The 16,421-nt window shown below is 36.3% G+C and overlaps 1 protein-coding gene across 1 annotated transcript; it reads right to left on the reverse strand.

The window, feature by feature from the left end:
- Positions 1–6,575: 6,575 nt before the first annotated feature.
- LOC104585957 (cytochrome P450 CYP72A616-like) lies at positions 6,576–14,000 on the reverse strand. The gene is made up of 5 exons (XM_010243015.2): positions 13,648–14,000; positions 9,532–9,752; positions 8,994–9,238; positions 7,707–8,082; positions 6,576–7,146 (listed from the first exon to the last, which is right to left on the reverse strand). The coding sequence occupies exons 1-5, from the start codon at positions 13,928–13,930 to the stop codon at positions 6,721–6,723; spliced, it is 1,551 nt and encodes a 516-aa protein (XP_010241317.1). The 5' UTR covers positions 13,931–14,000; the 3' UTR covers positions 6,576–6,720.
- Positions 14,001–16,421: the final 2,421 nt, after the last annotated feature.

A 16,421-nucleotide genomic window follows, 5' to 3' on the forward strand; every position in this document is an offset into this window, starting at 1 on the left:
TAGTTCTGAACCGTTTGATGGAGGAAGGGGAGAACACGTGGCACAATATCATGAGAAAGGATCATGGGCTTGGACAGAGTTTCCTTGGTCATTCTGGAATTGTCTCCAAGGCTACCATACAAGAACTCGTAGGGAGGCTCCTTGATTCCCTTCTCCCTGTAACCTGTTGGGTTTCAACCAGGCCCAATTCAAAATGGTCTAGGCCCATGACAAAACCAGACCGAAGATCACAGCGATTGAAGAAGTGAACAACCAGTCTCTCACTATGATCAAGCTCTACAATGAGTTGAAGAAAGAAGAGGAAGAAATAGATAAAGCAAGTGAAAAAGAGATAAATATTAAGTGGATATTGTCCATTTATATACATAAGAATATTCAAATTAAACTATTTTAGTTCAAATTCCATTTGATCATTGAGTTATGACTAAATTGACTTTTGTTTGTTTGTTTTTTTTTTTTGGAAAATTCTTGATTAGTACCCTGTAATTTGGGTGGTCTCTGAACTTTAAAACATAACAATTCAGTGTTAAGTGACAAATGAAAAGACAAATGTCCTTCAGTGTTAAGTGAGCACAAGAATGCTTACTTTGACATGACCCCAACTTTCTTGAATAGAACACAAAAATTTTGGAATTGTTCATTTTTTTTTGTCAATACTTGGATGGTTAATAAAAAAAAATTAAATGACACTCAAATGGCATTTGTGTATTTTAAAATGCCACTTAATGGCTGGTTAACCATAACTACTAGATTGACACATTTTAAAAATTCAAATACTGAATTGTTGCATTTTAAAGTTTGGAGACCAAAGTCGCTACTTGGTCCAAAATAAAGAGTAGGTGGTTGCATCCATACTTGGTATACTTATGTGCTGTCAATGGGTCTGGTCTGGGTCAGGGCAGATCCAGTCCTGACCCGAACCAGTTTTGACCAATAAGATCTAATGATACTCGACAAATATACCTGTATTTTGGTTCTAAACTTGTTTGTTTGGTAAATTGACACGTTTGGACATCATAATATTATGTATATTATAGGAAAAAAGATGTATTTTTTATGGTGAAAGACCAAGCTGCGATGTGAATGGACCGGAATTACAGCCAAAATATAAGCTGCTGCATTTGGCATTTCTTATTTTAAAAACTTATTTCATTTTTGTAGTTAAAAATCTTTTTAAAATCATGAAAAAAAGAGGAGTATAGAAGGAGTCTGAATCTCTTGCCCATGAAAACTCTGCCTACGTTTATCTCAGTCATATATGGAGAACATCTCATCCTTTACATAATATTATGCAGGGGGAGATGTTTCCAATTCACAGGAGATAGTGTATTGTGGGTAGGAGTGGGCAGAGTTATCGTGAACAGAAAATCCGGAGTCGTATAAAAGATAAGCCGATTAGGGACAGAGCTGACCAAGTCCAAATCTAACATCTGACAAACCTTTTCACAGTTTCATCGATTATACGCAGCATTGCTGTGTATGCTGATAACTGTTGAAGTGATTAAATCAAATTGTATTATTATTTGTCTTATAAATAAAGATAAAATGGTAAAAATATCAAAAAAAATTTTGTTTGGGTTCAAGCCAAGGTTTTTAAAATTGAATTGGATAGAGAAGTATTTGGGGTCTGGTTTCTGCGTCAAACAGTCTGACCATCCGGTTCAAATGGATGACTCATTCTGACAAAAAATAAAAAAATACAAAAAATGGCCAAAAATCATTCCTGGGTCAAATGATTAGACAGTTCGATTACCTCAATCAACGATTCGTTGACTAAATCAACAATTTTTTATCAAAAATGGTTTTGAGATAAAACAAAACTGATCAGATGATCGGATTTTCAATTTTTTCAATGCAATCTAGTTTTGAAAACATTACTTCAAATTATGATATCCGAAAAGCTTATAATCAATCAAGTAATATTCATCAAAATTCATAAATTCATTAGGATATTTTGTTGGGATGAATGTGTGGATGGTTGGTGCCCTACATTTGGGCCTGTAATTGGATCAAATTTCAATCCAAATCATTTAAACCTGAGTTCGGACCGATCAAGAATTAATGGCATCCAAACTTGACCAGAAGAAATATGATAGGATGTATGAACAATGCATCTGATTTCGATTCTGATCCAATTTTTTGAATTTCAGATTTCATTTGACTCTACTCAACTTATTCTAAGACCGATATAAGCTGTCTTGCTGAAAGCCAAATTTTGTATTAAATACATTAAGGCTGCGTTTGGAATAGGTGTATATGCCAGTTTGGTGTAGCTTTACATCGTGGTCCACTTTTGTATGCATTTGGTTGGGATGTAAAAAAACACGGAAGGCCGGTGTAAAACTTTATTTTGAAATATGTTTACATCGATAATCAATGTATAAAATGCATCTATTTTTTCCATGTAAAACTTAATCGAACCGCTCTTCTGTGTAAAAAATGACTCATTCTCCTGCTCTGTCACCATTGAGATTCTTTTGCCGACATCCTCCACCGTCAAGTTTCCTGTTTCTATCGTCATTTCCGACTCACTCTTCTCTCTTCCACTTCCTCCCTCTCTCTCTCTTATCTCTTCCACTCCTTCACGTTTACTCAAAAGACCTATGGGCCCAAGCATAGGATCGCGTCACGGGTTGTTCTATCGCAGAAACCCCTGATCTTCCCTTGCCTTTGGTTTTGTGCACAGACCCTATTTTGACTATCTAGTGGGTGATTTGTCCAAGAAACCACCCGAACTCTCCTCACTCTTTTCTTGACTGGAAAACTGAATGCTTTATTTCAATTCGTAGCTCCTTAAATAGGAGACTACAGAAGAGAATTCCTTGTTGGATTCGGCTAGGCTAGGGTAATCCAACTCAAACTAAAACTCCTAATTTCCTACTTAAACTAAAACTCATAACTCTTATTTAAGAAGATAAGATAAGATAAGGGATAAGGAATAAGATAGGGATAAGGGATGAGGGATAAGATTAAGCTGGCGACGAGTTGACGTGTCCAGATAAGGGTGGGCCCACCCCTATGAGCTGTCGTGTGGGCCCCGCTCTGCTGCTGCTGTCGGGTGTGTGCGCGCGGCTCATGGTGCCGCTGCCGCGCAGTGCGTGCGTGCGGCTCATGGTGTTGCTACCGTGCGGTGCCGGCGTGTGCGCGGTGCGTGCTGCCATGCAGTGCGTGCGGTGTGCACTACTGCCTGGCGGTGCGTGCTGCGCGCCATGTTGCCGCTGCCGTGCGGTGCCGGGCGTGTATGTGGGCGGTATGTGCTGCGCGCTGCCAATCTGCTGTGCGGCGCTGCCGGGTGGTGCGTGCTGCTGGACGGCCCGCTGTGTGTATTGCTGCCTATGACTGCGCCGCAGTGTACTGCCGGGTGGTGTGTCTATAACAAGAACCTCTCAAAAGAAAAAAGAGGGAAAGCAAAACCGTCGCTACCTCCACCTCTTCACGGATCCATTTCGAATTGAAACTTGAATGTTTTCCCTCCCGGAAAATAAAAAAGAAAAGAGAATTGACGATAAATAATAATAACATATTAGAGAGAGTATCAAATCGGTTTGGATTGGATTTTGACACTAAAAAGAGAAGTCAATTAAGCTTTTCTCCTTTTAGATAAAAGCTCATAAATCTTTCTTATTTTATTTGTCTTTCTTCATATTCTCTTCGCTATTATTGTCAAGAAAATAGAGAGCTAGCTCGAACCAACAAGAAGAAAAACACCTAAAAATGGATTCAAGGGGTACTAGAGTAAAGAAGGTTAAAAGAATTTCCAGCATTTTGATATGAATAAAGATGGAGGTCTCATTAGGCAAGAAATGGTGTATCTCGTCGTCGCCGAAAATCCTAGGGTTAAATGAGCAAATCAATGCTATCCTTGATGAGGTCTTCAGAGCCTACCGGGACTTCATCGATGGCGAAAATGGTCTCTCCTACAAAGATTAAAGTATCAGTATCGAGTATCGTATCGAACAACTTAAATATGGATACAGATACGGATACGCTTTAAAAACACATGGATAGGGACGAAACATGTGAACAACTTGGATACACTAGGAAAATACATGTAAATTTCATAAATACATTAATAACACTAAATTTATGGTCAAACAGCCATAAATAATGTATAAATATATAAGAAAGTGTACATAAAAATATATCATACAATGCATTAATTAAGAGTCCAAGATGTAATTATTATATCAATTATTTTCTATTTTATTATTTTTACATTTTAACATTAACAAAAAAGTTAATCAAATATTAAATTCTCAAATATAAATTAAATTATCATTTAATAATTTATAAAAATATATAATTTTAACTTAAAATATATAAAATTGGTTAAAATTTTTAAGATATATATCATATGCAAATTCATAATTTTATTTATTAAAATAATTGTTTCATTGTTAAAATTTTTATTTGTATATTTTTTTGTTGAAATTAAAAATCAAATTTCCATATAAATGTAGATTAATGGATTTGATAAATTCAATTTAATATTATATTTTTGAATATTTTGCAAACAAAGTTTTATTTTTGGTAAATAATAAATATGTTGTCATTTAATGTAAATTAAAATATTAATTAATAATTATAAAAATATATAAAATTTGTTAGATATATATCATGTGAAAATTTATAAATTTTAAGTAGTAAGATAATTATTCTACTATTAATATTTTATTTGTATAAATTTCTTGAGATTAAAATCATCTTTTGATATAAATACTTTTTTTGTACTTTTAATGTAAATATAGAATTAATAGATTATTTATTCTATTTGTTTATAAAATACTAATTTTAGAAATTATTTATTTTAATTTTTAATTGGAGTTGTTAAAAATAATATTGATTATTTATTGGAATAGGAAGTAATAAAATTTATTTCATTGAATATCGCAAATTATGGCATGGCCTAGTGGTTTGAGGGAGAGTTATAAGGCTTTTGGCCACTCTAGTGTCTTGGGTTCAAATCACTTTATTAGCGTGGAATTTGACATTTTTAATCGAAAACGCTGCCGTATCGGTTGGTATCGTTGCGTATCGGTACCAACCAGCACTTATCACATGAAGTTTACACCCATGTTAATTCCAAACGCATATAGAAATTACTTTAATGTTTTATATTGTTCTTCCCATGGTTTTTTTCCTTTTTCCCCAAAAACCGGATTTTCCCCCAAAATCATTGATTTTGGTCAGTAAATCGTTGAATCGGATGGTTAACCATTCAAATCGTTCGAACAATTTTAACCATTTTTTAATTTTTTAATTTTTTGTTTCAGAACGGTCAAGCATTCGATTCGAATGGTCGGACCATTTGACCTAGTAACTGGACCCCTAACCGGTTTGGTTGTGTGATCAACCCATCTCCCAATCTGCCCATTTAAATGGGTTGGGTTGGGTTGGGTTGTGGATAACCATTGGATTAACAAAATCAATGGGTTTTTCCGGATTGGATGGTCAGATCGGAAAAACCGGGAATCGATCAGGTGACCAGTTCCGTTTTTCCCAAAAATCGGATTTTCCCCCAAAACCGTTGATTTTGGTCAGCGAACTGTTGAACCAGGCAATTAACCTTTGAAACCGTTTGTACAATTTTGACCATTTTTTTATTTTTTTAATTATTTTTTTGTCAGAACGGTCCGAGCATTTGGTTCGAACGGTCGGACCATTTGACCAGGTAACCGGACCCCTGACCGATTCGGTTGTGTGACCAACCCATCACCCAATCTAACCATTTAAATGGGTTGGGTTGGGTTGGATTGTGATAACCATTGGATTAACCATTATAGACATAAGTATTAATTCCTTAGCCTTTTTTCTAATTTTCTTTATTTGAATTAAATAATTTATAATTAATGCATTAATAGAAAATTAATTATTGACTAAATTTAGTTTTTTCTTGAATCAATACACTTCACCAAACATAAATCCAAATCAATTTAACCCGAATCCGGACTAGGCATGCTTTCTTGGGTTGGGTTGTGGATAACCATTGGATTAACCCACCCAATTGCCACCCCTAGTAGCAGATATGTGAATGCTTAGATTGTTGAGTGGTTAATCAGAAAAAATAGGGTCAGAAATGAAGTCATACAAAAAAACCTAAAAATAGCTCAAATACTTGATAAAATGAGAGGAAGTAGACTAATATGGTTTGCTTATGTGCATACAAGACAACTACAAAACCTATTAGAAAAAATGTGATTTATTAGAAGTAGAAGGGCTTAAAAGAGATTGAGACAAACCAAAAAGGACTTCAATAGAAGTAATAAGAAATGAATGATTTAAGCACCCATAATTTAATGATTGGAATGTCACTAAATAGAATGGAACCATAAAACAAAATTCATGTAGCTAACTCCATATAGCTGAGATGCGGGCCAGGCCAAGCTTGAAGTGTTGGGCGTCCAGAACCAGGCTCAAGCTCAGAAGTTTCTAGGATACGACAGGCTGGGCTAGAAATGATCAACCTAGGTTGGGCTTTGGCTTAGATTGGGTGAAGGCTCTTAGGGTTGGACCTAACTAATTAACCCTAATCTTAGTCCATTCCATCGAAGTAGCTGAAAACCAACCATAAAATATTGTAGCTGAAAAAGCATCGAAAATATTATTTAGACTTCATGAGAGAATGATAAATACATTACAAGCCTTGAATTTCAATACCATATATACTCAATGTTCCAACTTATATGATCATTACAAATAATTAGTGTGGAAATAAGCAATTTATAGTTTATGTAATATAATTTGAGCACCATATTGGGGTTCAAGAGTAAGGCCTTTGTGAGGGGCATGACAATAAGAGGGCGAAAGCTCAAACTGAAAATGTTGCAGAATCATTGTCAGAGCCATCTTTGCTTCCAACAATGCAAAATTCTGCCCAATGCAAAGTCGAGGACCCCATCCAAATGGATAGAAGGAGACATGATTGTTTGTTGCATTTAAAACTCCTCCTGAAAACCTCTCTGGATTGAACTCTTGTGCATCCTCGCCCCAAAGTTCCTTGCTATGATGAAGGAAGACGACCGGCATTGAAAACAATACCCCAGATGGAAAAGAAATCTCCCGTAATCTTATCTTCTTGTTGGTGTATCGATTAAGCATGACCACTGGTGGGTACAGCCTGAGGACTTCATATAAAATCATGGTCACCTAGTTGCAGAAAATTTCACTAAGTTGTATTAGCATCTGAGGGGCCATTTGATAATAGTTGAAGTAGCTGAATTGAACTAAATGAATTGAATTGTATAATGGGTTGGCTGCTTAATTAATTTACCCCCTAAATATTTTATACGACCATTTATCTACATAGAAAATCAACATATAATTCAACCATTATCAAAATTGCTCGTCAATAGACTTGGGGTAGAGGTCAGGTAAAAAATGTTTATGCTAGGGTTGACCCATGGGATCAGATGCTTAATGGTTCAACCACTTGGGTCAGTTGGTGTTTGATCAGGCCATCAGCAAACGTTATATCTTGACCCTAAATGTTCATGTTAGGGTTGACGTCCCATGGGATCAGATGGTTAATAGTTCAACCACTTGGGTCACTTGGTCTTTGATCAAGTCAACATTTTTAGTTCGGGTCGCTAAATAGGGGCCCTAGCCTGCTTTTTTGCAGGTTGGGTTTGTGAGTTGAGTTGACTTTTTGCTAGGTTTACTCATCAACAAGATTCCCATAAAATTAAAAATATAAAGAAAATACTCACAATCTTTAGGTGGTTTAAGCCATCAAAGTCTGGTTTATTTCTTCCAAAGACTTGCAAGACTTCTTCCTTTGCTTTTAACTGCCATTCTGGATGTATGCTCAATACAATCATTGTCCATGTAAGCAAAACTGATGTTGTCTCCTGTCCTGCAAAGTAAAATAGCTTGCACTCTTCTATCACATCATCAATACTCATCCTAACATCCTTTGAAATGTCATGTTCTTGGTTGTATTTCAATAGCAAGCCCAATAAATCATTTGTACTGCCCCCTCCTTTTTTCAATATCTCTTCTCTTTTATTGACCATTTCCTCCAATAGAGCTCTCACTTCTCTTGCAATTTCTTTCATCCTCTTGTTCTTTTTTGTTGGAAGAAACCTATAAGAAAATCAAATGATAATAGTCAAGCAATATACACAAATTAAAGATTTATTATAAATTTGTGAATTGTTTTTCCCTTCAGGCCTGTTCGTTTTTTGGATTTTGAGAGGGAGAAAGTTGGTCAATGGAAATTTGGTTTCCATTATAATTAAAATACTCATATTCCTTTTTCAATACCCATGCATGCTCAGTACTTGTGCCACAGACAAAAGAAAATAGTAGTTTATATCAATCTTATAGAAGTGAAATAAAAAAAAAAAACATGTTTTCATTTTTAAATACATTTGCTAATAGCTTAATTTTCCAATCAAAGTTGCACTTTTGTTATCAGAAAAGACACATGGAAGTAAGCATTTTACTTTTTGTTGATGTAACACTTTCTAGACACAAGAAAAACAAAAAACAATATGTGCTAAAAATGCTACTTGTTCTTTACAGAAATTTTAATAGATAGTATCTCCTTATGTGATCATAAAATCTAAGGGGTTTTCACCAATATATATGGCTTTGTTTTCAAAACAAAAACAATTACCAAAATCAATATAATTATATTGTTTTCTTGGCCCATATGGAAGTTGTTTTTGTTTTGTGAAAACCCAACTATACATGTAACCAAAAACTCCCCAAGTGAAACCACAACATAATTTATATAAACACTTGTCTTTTTTCAGATAAAAAATAGGTTGTGGGTATTTGATGATTTGCAGCTTTCAGCAACCTGATCTTAGAACATTTCATTGGTTTATAAGACTACAAATAAGTGTACCATATGCAATAATGTCCATAATTCAAATATTGTAACTAGGGTTTAGAGAATGAAGCTGACTTCATATATATGGATAAGGCTAGCTATTAGATGAAAATGGTGATAATAAAGAAGTGTAACCCAAATCAAAAACTTAGCCTACCTGAAACCTGGGATATAAATAGACATAGCAGCCTGGACAACAAGGTGGGCCAGTTCATATTGGAGTTCAAATATTCGTCTCCCTTCTTCATAGCTGCTACCAAATGCTGACCTCGAGATGACATCTCTACTCAAAATTTGGAGTTCAGGCCACATGTCCACTTCACATGACCCTTTTGAGTCAGCCAACCTTTCCCATCTTGTGATAAGCTCACTGCAACTGGTAGAAAATGCTGGCAACATTCCCTATATATAACAACAAAAACAAAACCACCATAGTTGAGAGAAAGATAGGTGAATTAGTAAACAATATTAGTAAGGGTTCATTTGGTTCACAGGAAGAATGACGCTAGTTGTTTGGTTGGATTGAATGAGATTCCAATTCCCATTCCTGGCGAAATAGCTAGCATTCCCCATTTGAGGGAATGATCATTCTATTCCAATTCTAACTGTAAATCAAACAGACCCTAAATCTTTGTTGGTTTGTTGTATTCAAATAACTCAAATTAAGAAGAAAACCATAATAAATAGAAGACAACCTTTAGCTTCTCTGGATGGAATGCGGGATTGATGATTCTTCTATGTGTAGCCCATTTTTCTCCATCGTAGCTTACCAGTCCTTTTACCAATAACTTGGTGAGAGGATTTAATTTGTCTCTCTCAAAGTGTCCAAACTTGTTAAACAGAATGTCCTTTACTAATTCTGGATCCGTAACATACACAATGGGAGTTCTCCCATTCCATGATAACGACATTTCACCTGTGACAATTAAAAGGAAACTATAGTTTACAAAAAAAAAAAAAACCTTATATAGACTGTGTGCTTCGGGTTTTTGAAAGTGTTTTGGCTTCATACTACAATGTTCTTAAAAGCAGTTCTTACCAAACGGCACTCAAAACCTTTTTTTTACCTCAATTTTGTTTTCCACAGCCCAAATTAAGCTCAAAAGCACCAGTTTATTTTCTCAGGGGAATTAGGGCTACAAGATTATTTATATATTATTAATAATATGAACAAAAATGACTAAGTTTAATATTGTATTTCATAAACAAAATGAATTCAAAACTAGTATGAAACTTGAACTTATGTCAATTTAGTATAAACATTTGTCAATTGGATACCATTTACAGCCCTATTAGAAACCAAATGATCTGATATAATGATATTGATCCTCTACATTTTTCTTTTCTCTCTCTCTCTCTCTCTCAAGAAACCATTCAATCTAAAAGTTTAAGCTGTTAGTTAAGGTTCCTGAGTAGGTTTTTATTCTCTAACAGCTCCTTCATGTGATTTGAAGTGTAGGCAAGCACAATCTCTCTCATTCCTTGTGCTGAAATTTAATTAATTATAAGGGTAATAGACTTAAACATACTCTGAATTTTGAATTTTCGTAAATTGATTTAAATATACCCTTAGTTTTTCAAAAAGACTTAAAGATACCTTATGACTCTTTTACCCTTCATTTTTTTTCAAATTTTTAAAGTCTACCTTGAATTTTTCAAACTCATTATTAGAAAAGTATAAACAAAAGTCATAAATCAAAAACAATAATCAGATAAGTAGAGAGAGAATAATAAAAGAAAATTATAGATTGAAAATAGTAAACAATACTCAAACCAGAAATGGTGATTAGATCTACAAAGGCAAGAATACTCACTTGGGTTTGGAAGAAAGAATAGCTGGTAATAACAGAATTGTTAGATAGTGTATGCCCTTAGCTCCAATCAAAATGATGTACCTTATGACATTTAATGTAAATGAATAAAATACATATTTGATTCATGTTATTATGGTGTGTTTCTATGTAATACCCTTAAACTGGACACATATGAGACTCGTGTTAGTTTAGAATCTTCACAGCCATTGGATAGATCTGGGGAGATTTATCTTGCCAAGGCTGGCACTAATGTGCCGCCAAGTTGGTTGGGGTGACTTGTCTTAGCTGCCAGGGTGAGACCTGAGGTACATGTAGTGTGGGTTTTCTTGAAACCCTAAACCGGACCAGAATTCCAGTATTGCCCTGGACCTTGGAGATAGATGGGCAAAACTGGAATGTTACACCTGACCTCTAGACTCGATTATGATACTGCACTAGGTGTCGGATTGGGCTGTCTTTGATAAGACAATCAGTGAGATCCTTAGAGGGGGGGTCAAAACCTAGGTATGTTGGGACAGTCCGATGGGTATGTTGCACTCTCTGCTCACATCTGATTGAGTGATCATAGTGACAGGATCAGCCCCTTTGTCGGACAAAGTGAATGATCGGGGATGCACTCTCTTTGATGGAAACCAAAGCTGTCGGCAGCCGATTTCAACCATTGAAATTTGTTTTGCAAAATATACATTTATATAGAGATATACATACATACATATATATATATATATATATATTATGGTTTCAAAATGTTTGCAAAAGGTTTTAATTCCCGGGATCCATGTGAGTAGAGAGTGCAACACTGTTCCTTGCAGCCGAGGGAGATGTCATCTCTTGTCGAGTAGTGTTTGATCATTATGGGCTGAGAGGTTAAGTGTAAGACCATTGAGGGTAATATCTGATGGGCTAATCTTGCATCTGTCCACAGTCCTTGGGTTTTTATAAGGTGGCTTGACCCAATGACCATTTAGTGTAAATGTTAGGCCCATTAAGAGCCCATGGTGATGGACTTAGGGGTTCACTGTATCCTATAGTGAATTCGGCCAGGCCTTGTAACAAAGGCTAGGTTGAACCCATGTGGCTGATGTGTAGATCAATGTTTAGGTCCCACGCTATACAAGGATATCCAACTGGACAGCAGTTTAGAGGATAAGTGAGCACATGGACTTAATGGGCCTAAAGCCCAATTCGAACTAATTTAGATCAGTAGATAGGATAAGGGATTATCCCTATCCACTCAGAGAGTTCATATCCAAATAGAGATTTGGATCAGGAAACTCCTAATTAGATTAGGATGACTGATCTTTATCTACAGATAAGATAAGGGATTATCCTTATCTCTTAAAGAGGGTCCATATCCAAATGCAAGATTTGGATTAGGAAACTCCTAATGGGATTAGGAGAACCTCTCTTTAAGGCTATAAATAGAGGAGGAGGGTGAACCCCAATTCATCTTTCAGCTTACTGATACAAGAGAGAAGACAATATACAGTTGGACTGACACCATCTTCTGCTCTTGCCTTCTCTTACTATTTCTACCATTGCCAGTTCGATTTCCACCTGTAAGAGCGATCAAGAAAGGTTCTTGATATCAATTTTTTGAGAAAAACTGATCTGAAGTCGTGCTCACTCGCCCTCCATTAGATTCTTGGTGAAGAATCAGGTTCTTGATGAAGAACCCCCCTGCTGATTCTGCTCCACCCTACGCTGTGTCATCTTTAGTGGGAGTAGTCTTTGGTGATCTCCTTGGATGTGATTACCTTCATTGGGAATTACTACTACTCTGTATCAGGTATATCCCTCTCCTACTTTTTGGTTTCAGATCTGGTCAGGTTTAGGGTTCAAGATTGATCATTGAAAATGCTATTTTCTAAAACAGGGAATGTGATTCCCACATGGGAAAGAGAGAAATTTTTGAAATTTCGCCCAACCTACCTACAGGGTTCGGCCATCCATATAATGGATCTCTCATCCTTTCAAGAATAGAGAGACAAAAAATCCACAAGCAAACAAGGCTGAAATGGAGTAAGTGGATAAATTACAGTGGAACTTCTAAAATGTGATATTATAAGAGATTGAAAGGATTTCCTTAAGATTGTGTTTGGTTTGAAGGAAAAAGTAGAGAAAGAAAAGGGAAATGTAGGGAAACCTATACAAGGCTAAAGGCAGGGAATCCATGCCTTTCCCTTCCTTTTCCCTACTTTTTCCTCCAAACCAAACACAGCCTAAGAGTTGAAAAAGACTTTTTAGATGGCAGAAATGAAATTTTACGAGTAAAATTATTTCATCCATAGGCGGCCCGCTTATGGACTACCCAGAAAAGTTGACCAATTAGATGGTTTGACAACCAAGACATAGAATGTTGATGAGTATCGGTTTGTGTCAGCTTCTATGTATTGGCTTTTGGCTATACTAAAAGGAGATTCCCCCCTCTCTCTCTCTAGCCATGTGCCCTTGTTTTATTTATTAATTTCTTTGTTAATATTATTTCTTAGTGAACCTTAGACATAATTAATAGTGTTTTCTTCTTCTTCTTCCACCTGACATCTCTTTCTTTTGTTTCTCATATAAAAGGGCAAAATAGGATTTAAAAATTTTTAAATTTATTGTTTCATTGATGGAGGGTATGTTTGAATCCAATGAAGTTGATTCACAAGATATATTTAAGTCTATTTAAAAAACTGATGATACCTTTGGCTCAATTTATCAAAACTGTGTTCAAGTCTTTTATCTAATTATAATAAGGGATCAGAATCAAAACACTGGATCACTTGATCAACGAGGCTCTGGTACCATATCAAGAAAGTATGCCTAAAACTTAAACTGTTAGATGAGATCTCTAAATAAGTTTTTAGTCTCTCTCTTATTGTCTCTAAAAATTAGAATTAGATCAAACAGAGATCCAACATGTGGCCATAATTGGCAAAATATCCTCAACATACATCTAAAGCATACAAAGAGAGAGAGACTGAAATAAATAATGTTGGGGAAAGAACATACCGTAAGTCTGAATAGTATGATGTACAAACGGGATGACACGTCCCACAATGTTGTGAGAGAGGCTGCCGACGGGCTTGGACAGTGCTTCCTTCCTCAACCTCGCTTCCTCTTTCTTGTTTCCGAACAGCAACCTATAGGGATGTCCCCTGATGCCTTGCTCCTTCAAACCCCTCTCCACCTTCATGGGCCTCCACCATATCCAGTAAAACACCCAGGCCCCTGTCAGCATTACACCACATAAGGCTATAAAGCTAATTTCTCCCATAGCCATAGCCATACCCATATTAATTGTGTCTGTATGTGCTTCTCTCTCTTCTCTCTTCTCTGCGTGTGTGTGTTTGAGAGATTGAGAGAATGGGAGGGGGTGGTTCTGAATATATACCTTGGAAAGAACCCAGAGGTCTACACCGGAAAGGTTCCCGGTTTGCAGCATTGGTTCAACCGGTGGAGCAACCGGGTGATGCCATTGACATGTGAGAACAAATTTTGGCATGTTAGTTCATACCAGGTCTATATATAAAACCATTTGGTTTTGGTTGGGCCAATTCGGTTTTCAAGATATGCCTGTCTTGTCCATCAACTATTTGGAAGTCTGAACTTTGAAAAGTCAAACTAGTTACTTGAGGAAGATAAACACGTCTCTTAAGATGGAGAACCACAGTCTAGAGAGCTTTTTCTGGTCAATTGTTGACTGGAATCCCCACTGTTCTATCTATTATTTGTGGTGTTGTCATGAACAGAAAACCTCTAAGTGACACCTAAGATGTAGGATAGTAAGCCATGACATCCCAAAACCGATGCAAGCAACTTATAAATATCTATGTTTTTTTTTTCTCCAAACCCTACGGAACATAGGCATGTTAGCATGTTAGTGTGTGGGATCCATAAAATTGTGGCCCATAGTTGTAGTCGTTAGGGTTTCTCATTCAACGACTTCCAACTTCCATTTGATTGAGTCTAAGGTAAACTATTAGGCCCTAAAATCTCTCTCAACCATTCTATTATTATCTAACTTTAATTTAAAATTTATGGAGGATAACGATAAGAAAAAGAGTGAGGAGTGGTTAAGTAAATTAGGAGATGTGTTTGTTTCTCACAAGGCTCTTGTTTGACGAGGTTCCTAAGGATGAAAATTATGTATATATATATTCATGTTAAATATATATTATTATTATATATAATATTATTTAGATTATTTATATATCAAAATATATTTAAAATAGTATTTATATTTATCTTAAGTAAATTTATTTTGCAAAAAATATTGTTAACTAAAAAATTTTGGAGATCGTGTCCCCACAAGGAATCTATCCCCATCGAAGATCAAAGATGGAGGACAATTTTTCTCTCCAATGGGGATCGGAGTGGGGGACGGGGATTTATTTTAGAATCAGAGTCGAGGACAGGGAATATGATCCCTGCCCCAAACCCGCCCCATTACCATTCTTAAAGGCACACTGATGGGGGAACCACCTACAAAATAGGGTGGATAGGGTCCCTCCCTTTTTCCAATCTTTTAAGAGTAGAGAATCCCCTTCATATTTCTAACACCACCAAATTTTCTTTGAGATAAAGGAGATTGTTGAAAGAGGCCCAAGTACTAGAGTAAGTACAAACATCATTGAGAGAGAATAGAAAATTGTTAACTCTTGCAAGACTATTAGTCTACATAGAAAGAGCCTTCAAGTACAAGGAGCAATTTTTTGAAGTTGCTAGAAAGAGGATTATTTTGGATAGCTAATCAATCCAACTGTTGGGAAATATTCAACTGAGCTTCGAGTCTGAAGATAGGTACGATCACTATTTAGTTTATTATATTAATTGGTGCAAGTTTAAGATGACATTTTGTCAACCAATAATGCACTCCATTGATCTGAAGTTTATTTTAATTTTCCATTAGAAAATGAAGGATTGGTTCTGTTGGTAAATGGAAACACCATTATTGGGTTTGAATCAGCTGCAATAATGAAGATAATGGCACTAGAGAGCAAAAACCAGAGTTTGTCTTTGAGGAGAGTTGGAGGGTAGGAATGAGAAATGTAGAGATAGAGGAAGATGGAGAAGAGAAAGGCCAACAACGAGATTGTTAGGGCTGTATCCTAGCCATCAGTACTCGCCACATGGACACCATGGTAACTGAGTCCATTCGATGAGTTTGGCCATGTCAGCAACTCTCATCAGGCAAATAGTTAGGTTGTCACACGAAGACCCCAGATGGATAAGCTCCAAACAACTCACACTATAGCACGCAAGACCTTGAAGATTACGAACCTCAACCTCTCTAAGGAAACGATGCACAAGACATGGGGCGTACCCTAGTAGGACATGACACTCGGCTATTTAAAGGCATCTCCCTTCAAAGGTTTGGGTATCTCTTGGCTCACTCTCTTGCTCTCATATCTCCTCCTCGACTCGGATTAGCTCGATCCGATCGATGTCACCACTCTCTATTAACTTGAGTAGTGGAGTGCCTTCCTAGGGGATCTTATCCTTGGGAATATGACATTGTCTTGCTTGTAGATTTGCTTGGTGCACAACCTCGTCCTTCCACCTCAGCTTCATCCAACTTGGCAGGTCTATTTTCTCTGTGTCTGCCTTGGTTACAACTCGGATCAAATAACATCAGATTGGCTTTGTCTATGAGAATCGACACAAAAAGCCTCCAGTTTCTCTCTTTTTCTGTGCACTAGCAATCATGCCTCCTAAGAACACCTTCGACCACTCTAGCACTCAATCCCCATCACGGGGATCCCACTCTCAACATACTTTCCGTC

This window comes from Nelumbo nucifera, chromosome 3 (assembly GCF_055504915.1).
Source record: "Nelumbo nucifera cultivar China Antique chromosome 3, China Antique-T2T, whole genome shotgun sequence".
Classification (NCBI taxonomy): domain Eukaryota; kingdom Viridiplantae; phylum Streptophyta; class Magnoliopsida; order Proteales; family Nelumbonaceae; genus Nelumbo; species Nelumbo nucifera.

Coding starts and splice junctions, on each gene's coding strand:
- LOC104585957 (XM_010243015.2), bottom strand. CDS start 13,930: ATGGGTATGGCTATGGCTATGGGAGAAATTAGCTTTATAGCCTTATGT. Junction 8,083..8,993: donor ATTTATATCCCAGGTTTCAG/GTAGGCTAAGTT, acceptor ATTTTCTTATAG/GTTTCTTCCAACAAAAAAGA. Junction 7,147..7,706: donor GCTTAAACCACCTAAAGATT/GTGAGTATTTTC, acceptor TTCTGCAACTAG/GTGACCATGATTTTATATGA.